The following is a 12448-nucleotide window of genomic DNA, read 5'->3' on the forward strand; positions in this document are numbered from 1 at the left end:
TCAGAATTGTGAGATTTAAACTTGCAATTGTGAGAAAAAAGTCAGAATTATGAGATTCAAACTCGCATTTGAGAGAAAAAAGTCAGATTTGCAAGATACAAACTTGCAGTTGTGAGGAAAAAAGTCAGAATTGTGAGGGACAAACTCGCATTTGCGAGAAAAAAAAGTCAGAATTGTGAGATTTAAACTTGCAATTGCGAGAAAAAAGAAAGGATTGCGATATACAAACTCACATTTGTGAGAAAAAAGAAAGAACTGCAAGATACAAACTCACATTTGTGAGAAAAAAGTCCGAATTTTGAGAAATAAACTCACATTTGTGAGGAAAAAAGTCAGAATTGCAAGATGCAAACTTGCAATTGTGAGGAAAAACAAGTCAGAACTCGCATTCTCATGCAAACTCGCATTTGCGACTTTTAAAGATTTTTTAATGTTTTTGAAAGAAGTCTCTTGTGCTCACCAAGGTTGCATTTATTTATGGAAGCCTGAGTAAAAAAAAAAAAAAAAAAAAAAATTGCTAATTTAAATTTTTAATTTTGAAATTTTTTACTCACAGTTGTGAGTTTGCATCTAGCAATTCTAACTTTTCTTTCTTGCAATTGTGAATTTATATTTTATACTTTTTTGTCGAGAATTGTCAAGATTGTGAGGAGAACTCGCAGTCTCATACAAACTCGCATTTGCTACTTATCACAATTTTGACTTTTCTTTCTCGCAATTGCGAGTTTGCATCTTGCAATTCTGACTTTTTTTCTAAGAATTGTGTAATATAAACTTGCAGTTGTGAGAAATAAAATATCAGAAAAAAGTCAGTTGTGAGATACAAACTCGCATTTGCAAGAAAAAAGTCTGAATTACAAGATTCAAACTTGCATTTGCGTTTGTCAGAATTGTGAGATGAAAAGTCAGAATTGCGAGATACAAACACATTTGTGAGAAAAAAAAATCTGAATTGTGAGAAACAAACTCACATTTGTGAGGAAAAAAGTCAGAATTGCGAGATACAAACTTGCAATTGTGAGGAAAAATAATTCACAACTCGCAGTCTCATACAAACTCGCTATTTTGACTTTTATTTCTCGCAATTGCGAGTTTGCATCTTGAAATTGACTTTTTTTCTAAGAATTGTGTAATATAAACTTGCAGTTGTGAGAAATAAAATATTAGACAAAAAGTCAGAATTGCGAGATAAAAACTTGCATTTGCAAGAAAAAAGTCAGAATTACGAGATACAAACTCACATTTACGGTAAAAAGTCAATTGCCAATTTATATCTTACAATTCTGAGGAAAAAAAGTCACAGTTGCAAGATGTAAACTAAGCAATTGCGAGAAAACAGTCAGAATTATAAGATATAAATTCACTATTACCTTTATTTATTTTGTATTCAGTGGCGAAAACGGGCTTCCATATTTATTAAATCAAAAAAACAATAAAAGCAGTAATATTGTAACAAATTATTTTGGTCTAAAATAACAGTTTTTGAAAAGTAGTGTGCATCAACAGCAATATAACCTTTATTTTAATGTAGTCGAGCTCATATTTTCTCATGTGATGAATAGTTTTGACACACAATGCATCCAGCATCTTCATAATCACGAATTAAGAATTTGTACAAAAATATTGTAGAGTGTTATTATGATATTGTAAATATTTCTTAGACACTAGAATTGATTTTTCGTCCTTCTAAAATTGATAAACTTATTTATTTTGCTAACTATGCACCACTTTATTGTTAGTTGCAGTTTAATATTTGCATTTAGCATTGCTTAACTTGCTCAACTCGAGCTTGCCATAAAAAGTCAGTTTAGTTTTTTATTGTGCATGAAAGCCATCTGAAAGGGATCAGAATAGCAGTTTATCAGCTCGGGATGAACATTAATACTCTACATCTGCATATTGAGCCTGCAGATTCATTACTTTCCAAAAAGATGACTTTTATCAAGCTCATTTATTTCCGACCCTCGCAACTCCATCCATAACAATGGATGTTCATATCTTGGCACTGCGACCTTCCACGGACATGACCCTTGGACAGAAGCCCAGAGTTGTTTTTCCAGTGATGCTTTCGTGAGGATCTTAAACATTAATGGGGCTGTACATCATATTGTTTTTACACTCTCTAACTAATGATATTGTCTCTTCTTCAGGGGGTAAAGAGAGAAGCAGCTATGATGAATACAGGTATCACTGCCAAATGAATTTAACCCCGTTGTAGACTAGAAGGCTACTGTGAGATTATTTTGGATGAAGATACTAATCCACTTCTGCAGTTCTGTTGTAGACAGCTTGGAGCTTAAACGTGAATGTTGAATAGTCTGATGCACATCACACACACCTAAAGGCATCACAGGAATTCACTCCTCAATGTGAAATCAAGGAGAAGACCTCTCTGTCAAGGAGGATGACATAGAAACTGTAACTGATTTGATATCAGTTCGCTGTTAAAGGAACGTTTCTAGAATAAGTCAGAAGTCATAATGACTTATTCTTTAGTTTGTAAAAATAGAAATTAAGTATACAGTAATACACTTACAAAGGAAGTCTATGGGGCAAGATATTCTGAAAAAAAAAAGGTAATTGCAACTTTTTATCTTCACAATTCTTTTTTCTACCCACAGTTGTGATATCTTGCAATTCTGACTCTTTTTTTCTCAGAGTTGTTAGGTGTAAACTCACAATTCTTAGAAATAAACCCGCAATTCTGAGAAATAAAGTCGCAGTTGAGAGTTTGCGAGATACAATTCTGACTTTTTTTCTCCGATTTGTCCATTTATACTTTACAATTCTGACTTTATTACACGCAATTGAATGTTAGGTCAGTTGTGAGATATAAACTCGCAATTCTGAGAAAATATCAGTCTTTTTTCCCCCTCAAAATTGGACTTTATAACTCGCAATTGTGAGTTTATATCTCACAATTCTGGAAAAAAGTCAGAATTGCAAGAAAAGAAGTCTGAATTGCATATAAAAACTCGCATTTGTGAGAAAAAAGTCAGATATGCATTTTTATCTTGCAATTCTGACTTTATTTCTTGCAATTGTGAGTTTATATCATGCAATTCTAAGAAAAAAAAACTCAGAATTTAGTTTATATCTTGCAATTCTGACTGTATAACTCGCAATTGTGAGTTTATATCACACAATTCTACAAAAAAAAGTCAGAATTGCATTTTTATCTTGCAATTCTGACTTTATTTCTTGCAATTGTGAGTTTATATCCCGCAATTCTGAGAAAAAAAGTCAGAATTTAGTTTATATCTTGCAATTCTGACTGTATAACTCGCAATTGTGAGTTTATATTATGCAATTCTGAGATGAAAAAGTCAGAATTAGTTTATATCTTGCAATTCTGACTGTATAACTCGCAATTGTGAGTTTATATCACACAATTCTAAGAAAAAAGTCAGAATTGCGTTTTTATCTTGCAATTTTAACTTTATTTCTTGCAATTATGAGTTTATATCACGCAATTCTGAGAAAAAAAGTCAGAATTGAGTTTATATCTTGCAATTCTGACTTTATTTCTTGCAATTGTGAGTTTATATCATGCAATTCTAAGAAAAAAAGTCAGAATTTAGTTAATATCTTGCAATTCTGACTGTATAACTCGCAATTGTGAGTTTATATCACACAATTCTAAGAAAAAAAGTCACAATTTAGTTTATATCTTGCAATTCCGACTTTATTTCTTGCAATTGTGAGTTTATATCACGCAATTCTAAGAAAAAAAGTCAGAATTTAGTTAATATCTTGCAATTCTGACTGTATAACTCGCAATTGTGAGTTTATATCACACAATTCTAAGAAAAAAAGTTAGAATTGCATTTTTATCTTGCAATTCTGACTTTATTTCTTGCAATTGTGAGTTTATATCATGCAATTCTAAGAAAAAAAGTCACAATTTAGTTAATATCTTGCAATTCTGACTGTATAACTCGCAATTGTGAGTTTATATCACACAATTCTAAGAAAAAAAGTTAGAATTGCATTTTTATCTTGCAATTCTGACTTTATTTCTTGCAATTATGAGTTTATATCATGCAATTCTGAGAAAAAAAAGTCAGAATTGTGAGACAATAAGTTGCGATAACCTTTTTTTATTTTATATTCAGTGGCGGGAACGGGCTTTCTTATGCACAGGGTATCTTGTTTTTGCCCCACAGTCTTTAATTGTAATGGTTTTACTGTAAACACAAATTTAGCTTGTTTTAAGATATTGACAGATACATTTTGCAGATACTACTAAATAAGAAACACTAAACAATTAGTTATTTTTAAAATTAATAATATAAAACATGTTAAACATTATTAACAAAATTAACAATACATTTTTATTTTTAGTATTTTCTGTAAATTATAGTATTGTCATATTAAATATTTAAATTATGTACAAGAAGGGGGAAAAAAAATCACAAAATTTGTAACTGGTGGCACTGATTAATCAGTAAAAGCTGACAAGCTCTGCCATTTTTACAAACTGAGGAACAAAATTGCCATTATTTTCTGTGGTAACTGACTCTGAATATTTATATTTTTAGTTGTTTATCCAAAATATGGGAAGCATTAATTAAATAAATTGAATTATAGAATAAAAAAATCTAAATCTACATTTTATGCATGCAAAATGGATTTTAAGAAATTGGCAGACCATATATAATGAACAAATCCCCAGGTTTATTAAATTTTTTTTTTTTTTTAGGATTAAGATTTTGTTTATCAATAATGCATTACATTTATCAAAAGTGACTGTTTACACTTTATATTGTTACAAAATATTTAAATTGCAAATAAATTCTGTTCTTTTAAACATTCTATTTATCAGTCAATTTATTGAGAAAAAAAAGTATCAGTTTCCACAAAAATATTTAGCAGCACAACTATTTTCAAGCAACAAGAATGTGGGCCCAATTGCAAACATTTAAACTAGCAGTTACTTCATTGACAGTTCAGATGTTTTCTCCTTTAGATTCTGTACTCTTTCTCTCTCTCAGTGTCTTAGCCTCTCTTGTTTTGTCTTACTCTCTCTAGCCCTTGCATGTACTCAGCCTTGGGTGTTGTTGTGTGAATGTGAAAGCCTTTAAGTTCTCTAATTGGCTCTGTCTCTATCACATGCTTGAGTTTGTGGACGGGGTAACAGTTTGTCTTATCGTTGCTTGTCGCATTAGGCAGTTTCAGCGCCGGAAATGGCCTAAAGTGAGGAAGCCTGTCTCCAAATCGCTGTGAGTCTGGATAATAATTCTGCTTCTCGTCCATAGGATACAATGCCACCAAGCCACTACCTTGTCTGAATCACCGTTCTCTCGCTCTCTCTTTAATTTCCTTTCTCTCGAATTTGCATCTGCCTGGCCTGCATGATACAGCATTAGTTTGTAGAGGCGTCTATCTGCATGGAAACCTATTGGAAAATAGCAGTTTTGTTTCTGAGCACGAGGGAAGATTCCCGTCACACGCCCCCCATCATCTCCACCTCATCTGCCTGAAACATTAAGTTCTTCATTTCTTCTCCATCACAAGCCTTGTCAGGGTTTTCGCTGTTTATTTTCAGTTTGCTCCAATAACAAACAACCATCTCCATTTTGATGCATCAGTGCCTTAAGTTGTTTTGTCACTTTGTCGTTTAATATTTGTGGCTGCGTTCCTTCACAGAGGACAGATATGGGAAGGATGGGAAGGATAACTCCTGGAACGAGGACGTCCCGGAAGACACCAACATGTTTCCCGGAGAGCCGAACTGGTCCGAACTTGAACCTTTGTACAGACTTGATGAGCACGCCTACGATCTCAAACTCAACTTCACCCTCAGCCTCGAGGACTGGGCTCATTTCAGCCGCTCTGTGGACCACATGTTCACGCTCCTCAGCAACGACAACCAGCCGTACTCTCCGCCCCGACCTGAGGACGGACAAACAGGAAGAGGCCACGCCCTGGTGTCCTCCAGCCAATCCGCTTCAGCCATCTACCTGACCACTCTGGCCACGCCCGCTCTTTTATTGAAGGAAGCTGGCGCTGAGGTCTTGAGAGACGCTTTGGGGCTAAACCAAGTGGAACGTCCATCTTCTTCTTCTCCTCCTTCATCTTTATCTCATCCCATGCGACCTGTCATGTCGGACGCTCCTCTTGGAGAACAGATAGAGGACAGACAGACAGAAGGGAGGGATGGTGATGAAGAGGAAGAGGAGGAGTTTGCTGAGAGACGGACAGGAAAGTCAAGTTCCGCCGATTGTGACTGCAATGACATTTTGCAGGAAGCGGTTTGACTCTCATATGATATTCCTCTTTCTCATACCGTCCCTCCTTAGACAAAAGACTTGATGGAAGTGAAGAAAGAGGATGTTTAATGCCAGCATACAGTCCTTCGGTTTGTTTCTATTCTTTCATATGTTCCCTCGCTCCATTATCAACCGGCCTCAGAAGCGTGGCGACATTTTCCATTCACAGTCGGACCGTTTTCCCAACTTGTCCATGAGATCGGCTAGGCTTTGAACAGAGCACATTTTTAATCTTTTAACTTAGATTCTTTATTCTTTCATCTTTTTTTTTGATGGGATTTGGGAAGGTTGGGGGTTAAATTTCATAGCAGTTAAACTTCACAAGAATTGAGTGTCCGTTCATACTTGATTCAGTTTGAAACCGGTTTTGCACCATTATCCTTGATGGCTGCTTTTCTCTTTTTTGGTGTCTCCAGAAGGTGTCTCACTTTGTGGGACGATGTCTTTTACAGCCTTACAACTTCACTGAACAACACCTCAGACAGGTCAATGACGAATGTGTGCGTTTGTGTGTTGTGCGAGTGTGAACACGCCGTATCTGAAGTCAAAAGTGAATTTGAGTCAGCTTTCTGATTTCATTTGTTGCTCCCAGTGTATGTTACAGCATTTTTTTAATGGAAAAAAATTTAAAGTCTAAATTTCTTAAGTGTCTTTGCTGCTTATTGCAGCTGAACCAACTAACCACCAAAAGAAAAAAGAAAGAAAAATGATCATTTGATGAATGTTCATTACGTATTTGAAAAAATTGTGTTCCCCAAGCACATTGAGAAAGAGGTTTTGATGTACCCAACATGCCACGTCATATTTGTAACCTTAGCTTGTTCTTTAAACTTTTGCTATACACAATGCTACTAATATCAGAGCAAATATATGAAATGGATGTATGTATTTTAATGTGTGTTCGCAATGTAAATGGTTATAGGATATTTTTTATTACACATTTGAAGCTAAACTGACCGCCAGACATAAAGATATCACTCCAGCTTCAGATTTATTTATGCAGCATATTTTTAACAGTTCTTTAATACACATATTCAGTTTTTTATGGTGATGTATCTAAGATTGTTTAAATTATTAATCCACCTTCCTGATGTATTTCATCCATCCCTGTTTTGAGATCAGTTTGGTTCTTTGATGATTGTGATTGAGATTATAATGTTCAAGAGGGTAATCTGATCCCTGATCAGTCCACTCTGGGATACTTCATCCGTACAGATCATTGTGTTCACATATTTCATATCAATGTACAACATCCACCCCTCACCTCTTGTGGCTGTACTAAAAGCAGTTTTGTCTGAGATTGTGTCTGGTTGTTTTAAAAACCATCAGAGTTATTAAGATAATAGTACTGTGCGTAAACTGGAGATTAGGAGACAACTCGGAGAGAAGGAAAAATGTTCCTTTGGCACTTTCAAAAGGGATGGCTGTTTTTGAAAAAGGAATTTAAAACAGATAAGATGGTTTTAACAAAGTCTTGTACAGTTCTATAGATTTATCATACCTATATTTTTGTTTTGGTTTACCAGTGAACATTTGATAGTGCTCATTACTTTGTGAATAAAGTGTTGAATGCCCAAATTGCTTTGTATTGATCTTTTTTTCCCATTAATTTTGTGCCATGTGTTACCTTTTATTGTTCAAAAGGGTTGTTTTTTTTACAAAATGTAAATTCTCTTTAAATTAAAATGAGCTTTTGCTCCCTGCCCCCTTTTTCAGAATGGGGCTGTGGCTTTACTGCATGTACCTTGGATGCTCTGCCCAAACAAAACATCTGTTTGGTTTTGATTATCATGTCTATTGCACTGAAAACTTATTTGCATGTGTTTTAAAGACATATATGACCCTGGACATTTTTCGAAATTGAGATTTATACATAATCTGAAAACTGAACAAATTCTTAGGATAGAATAATATTTGGCTGAGATACAACTATTTGAAATCTGGAATCTAAGGGGAGAGAAAATTTCCTTTAAAGTTGTCCAAATGAAGTTCTTAGCAATGCATATTACAAATCAAAAATTAAGTTTTGATATATTAAAACATATTTACAATAGCAAATTTACAAAATCTTGATGGACCATGGATCTTTACTTTATTTCCTAATGATTTTTGGCATAAAAGAATATTTAAATTTAATTAAAAATTAATTATTTAATTTTGACCTATACAATGCATTTTTGGCTATTGCTACAAATATACCTGTGCTCCTTAAGACTGGTCTTGTGGATTTGTGGTCCAGGGTCACATACACTCTTAAAAATAAAGGTGCTTTAAAAGGTTCTTCACAGCGATGCCATAGGAGAACCATTTTTGGTTCCACAAAGAACCATTCAGTCAAAGGTTCTTTAAAGAACCATCTCTTTCTTACCTTTTTATAATCTGAAGACCAAATGTGACCATGGACCACAAAACCAGTCATAAGGTTAAATTTTACAAAACTGAGATGTATACATCACATGAAAGCTCAATAAATAAGCTTTCTATTGATGTATGGTTTGTTAGGATAGGACAATATTTGGCCGAGATACATCTATTTGAAAATCAGGAATCTGAGGGTGCAAAAAAATCGAAATACTGAGAAAATCACCTTTAAAGTTGTCCAAATTAGGTTCTTAACAATGCATTTTACAAATCAAAAATTACATTTTGATATATTTACAGTAGGAATTTTACAAAAAATCTTTATGGAACATGATCTTTACTTAATTTCCTAATGATTTTTGGCATAAAAGAAAAATCAAAAATTTTGACCCATGATATGTATTTTTGGCTATTGCTACAAATATACCTCAGCGACTTAAGACTGGTTTTGTGGTCCAGGGTCACAAATATCATGTACATCTTATCAGTTTGAATAAAACACACACACACACACACACACACACACACACACAAACACACCAGTTTGCTATACGCTTAAAAATAAAGGTGCTTCACAATGCCGTAGAATAACCTTTTTTGTCTAAATGGTTCCATAAAGAACCTTTAACATCTGAAGAACTTTTCTGTTTCACAAAAGGTTCTTTGTGGCGAAAGAAGGTTCTTCAGATTATTAAAACAGATGGTTTTTGAAAGAACCTTTGACTGAATGGTTCTTTGTGGAAACAAAATGGTTCTTCTATGGCATCACTGTGAAGAACCTTTGAAGCACCTTTATTTTTAAGAGTGTAGCACACACAAGCAATGTCTGTGTCTGTTTAAGTTCTAAGCTGCCACCTTTTAAAACAGCTTCTGCAAACTACAAAGAGCACTGGTAACACATAAATCCACATTTTAATTACTATAAAAAATTTGTAGGAAAAAATACCTTGCGGACAAATACCCCACATGAACTCCTTCTCTTTGATGGCTGTGTGGCAACTTATCACATTGCCACTTAGCTTTTATGCTTTTCTCGGCCATAAAATCACTTTGGTAGGAAATGAAATATATAATATAGTGTGTTAACAAAAAGTAACAGATCAATATAAGTGTCCTAATACATTGGGCCTCACCTTTCAACCTTTCTGCAGTGAAGCAGTTTGGCTCTGCTCTCACCAAGGGAGTTTAGATACAAAATTATTCTTTCCTGGGGATATATCATCTGTCAAGATAGAATCACGAATTAATGGCCTGATCTTGCTTTTAGCCATAGTAGTATACACTCTTAAAAATAAAGGTTCTTCATGATGCCATAGAAGAACCTTTCTTGTCTAAATGGTTCCATGAAGAACCTTAAACATCTGAAGAACCTTTCTGTTTCACAAAAGGTTCTTGGTGGCGAAAGAAGGTTCTTCAGATTACAAAAAGGTAAGAAAGAGATGGTTATTTAAAGAACCTTTGACTGAATGGTTCTTTGTGGAACCAAAAATGGTTCTTCTATGGCATTGCTTGAAGAACCTTTTAAAGCACCTTTATTTTTAAGAGTGTGTAGAAAGTAGAACAAACCAGAAGTGGCCAATGGTCCGACTCATTGTAATATTAATATTTAAAAAAAAAAAACAATAACAGTGTATTGCGTATTGTGGTTACCTTTTAATTGTCTGGTACCTCACATGGATACCTTGCCTCATGGCCAAACATTAAAAAGTAGGGAGAAATTTTGGTGGTTGGTTGTTTTTTGGTTCTGAGACCAAACAAAACCTTACAGATCTGTAAACAAAAAAAAAGTCTTAAGATAAATCACTTATGTTGAAGCAATAATGCGTGAGACTTTAAATCAAATGTTCCTGTTATACAAGTAAATATAAGATGGAAAGCAGACAAAATCTGCCGTTCATTTACTAATAGTTTTTTTTTCATGGTTTGGTCACTTTCACCTTTTAATTGTCCCAATTGTTTAACCAGTCCATTCATCTGCAGATGGTATGGGACATATAAACTTCTTTTAGTGCCAATTACCTGGCAGACACCAATATTGATCTGTATAGACAAACCAACACAATCTCAAAAATATTAAAGAGATTTAATCCTAACCTTGTTCACAAATCCTGTGCCTTTATCGGTTATCAGCCTTTCACAACATGTCTGGTTACCTCTTCTGCACTCGTAGTATTAAGTGGAAAAGCCTCACACCACTTTGTGAAATAGTTTACCACAAATTGGTATTGGTTGCCCTCTTTAGCTCTTTGGTTGGTGTGAGCTTTCCCGCTAGATCCATGCCAACAATGTCTGAAGGCTCAGCCACCTAGTTTAAAAAATAAAAAAAGGATGCAGAGTTCCTTTCAGAAAGTTAATATATATTTCCTGCCTGACGGTGAATTAGCAGTATATTGAGCTTAGTTTAATTTGGATGATTAGAGCTTACAGCTCATGAAAGTCAAAAATCCAGTATCTCAAAATATTAGAATAGTTACATTTGAGTTTCATTAAATGTCCTACAGTATAAATTCTGGGTATATCTTGTTATTTAAATCCACAATAATGGGGAAGACTGCTGACTCAGCAATGGTCCAGAAGACAATCATTGACACCCTCAACACAGAGGTGGCTGTTCAGAGTGCTGTATCAAAGCATGTTAAATGCAAAGTTGACTGGAAGGAAGAAATTGGGTAGGAAAAGGTACACAAGCAACAGAAATGACAGCAAGCTATATAATACTGTCAAGCAAAGCCAATTAAAACACTTGGAAGAGCTTCACTAGGAGTGGACTAAAGCTGGAGTCAGTGCATCAAGAGTCACCACGCTCAAACGTCTTCAGGAAAAGCACTACCAAGCCACTTCTGAAACGGAAACAGTGTCAGAAGCATCTTACCTTGGCTAAGGAGAAAATAAACTGGACTGTTGTTCAGTGGTCCAAAGTTCTCTTTTCAGATAAAAGTACATTTTGCATTTCATGTTGAAATCATGGTCACAGAGGCTGGAGAAAGACCGGAGAGGAACAGAATCCAAGCTGCTTGAAGTCCAGTGTGAAGTTTCTGAAGTCTGCTGGTGTTGGTCCACTGTGTTTTATCAAGTCCAAAGTCAATGAAATATTAGTATATTTCAATCTAGCAGGAGATTTTGGAGCACTTTATGCTTCCATCTGCTGACAAGCTTTATGGAGATGCTTATTTCCTTTTCCTGCCCACAAGTGACAAAACCAGTTCCAAGTGGTTTGGTGACCATGATATTCCTGTGCTTAATTGGCCAGTCAACATGCCTAACCTGAACCCAATTGAGAATCTCTGGGATTTTTTAAGAGAAAGATGAGAAACAGTCAATCCAACAATATACAGACAAACTGAAGGCTCAATAATGCCTCAACAGTGCCATAGGCTGATCATTGCCAATTCACTGGTGATGTAATTTGTGCTAGGAGCAAGTCATTTGCTGTAATATTTGCTGCCGACCAAGTATTGATTGCATAAATGAACATACTTCAAAGAACTTGAACTTTTCTGTTTTGCAAATCCGTTTTTTGATTGATCTATTGATTGAAACATTTTAATATTTTGAGATACTGAATTTTTGAAATTCACAAGCTGTAAGCTCTAATCATCAAAATTAAAACAAAAAATCTTTAGAAATATTTTACTTTACATGTAACGAATCTAGAATATATAAGTTTACATTTTTGAAATAAGTTACAAACAAAAAAATGCTTTTTTCAGGGGAAACAAAAACTTTTTCAGGATATTCAAAAAAAATTTAGATGCACCTGTATAACATATAAATAAAATAAAAATGTTTTATATATATTATAGGCTATGGGAAGT

The 12448-nt window shown here is 34.5% G+C and overlaps 1 protein-coding gene across 3 annotated transcripts in view; it reads left to right on the top strand.

Moving 5' to 3' along the window:
- The window catches only part of sulf2b (sulfatase 2b), a 61827-nt gene extending 53977 nt beyond the window's left edge, over positions 1 to 7850 (top strand). The window contains exons 19-21 of one of the 3 annotated variants that reach the window (XM_073822839.1): positions 2151 to 2184; positions 5169 to 5222; positions 5650 to 5819. In XM_073822839.1, the coding sequence (XP_073678940.1) occupies positions 2151 to 2184; positions 5169 to 5222; positions 5650 to 5680 (119 nt within the window). In that variant the 3' untranslated portion in view covers positions 5681 to 5819. Of the gene's footprint in view, positions 1 to 2150; positions 2185 to 5168; positions 5223 to 5649 lie in introns of all 3 variants that reach the window. The other 2 variants (XM_073822840.1, XM_073822838.1) reach the window with 2 other exon arrangements.
- The last annotated feature ends 4598 nt before the right edge of the window (positions 7851 to 12448 follow it).

This window comes from Garra rufa, chromosome 18 (genome assembly GCF_049309525.1).
Source record: "Garra rufa chromosome 18, GarRuf1.0, whole genome shotgun sequence".
In the NCBI taxonomy this organism is placed as follows: Eukaryota; Metazoa; Chordata; class Actinopteri; order Cypriniformes; family Cyprinidae; genus Garra; species Garra rufa.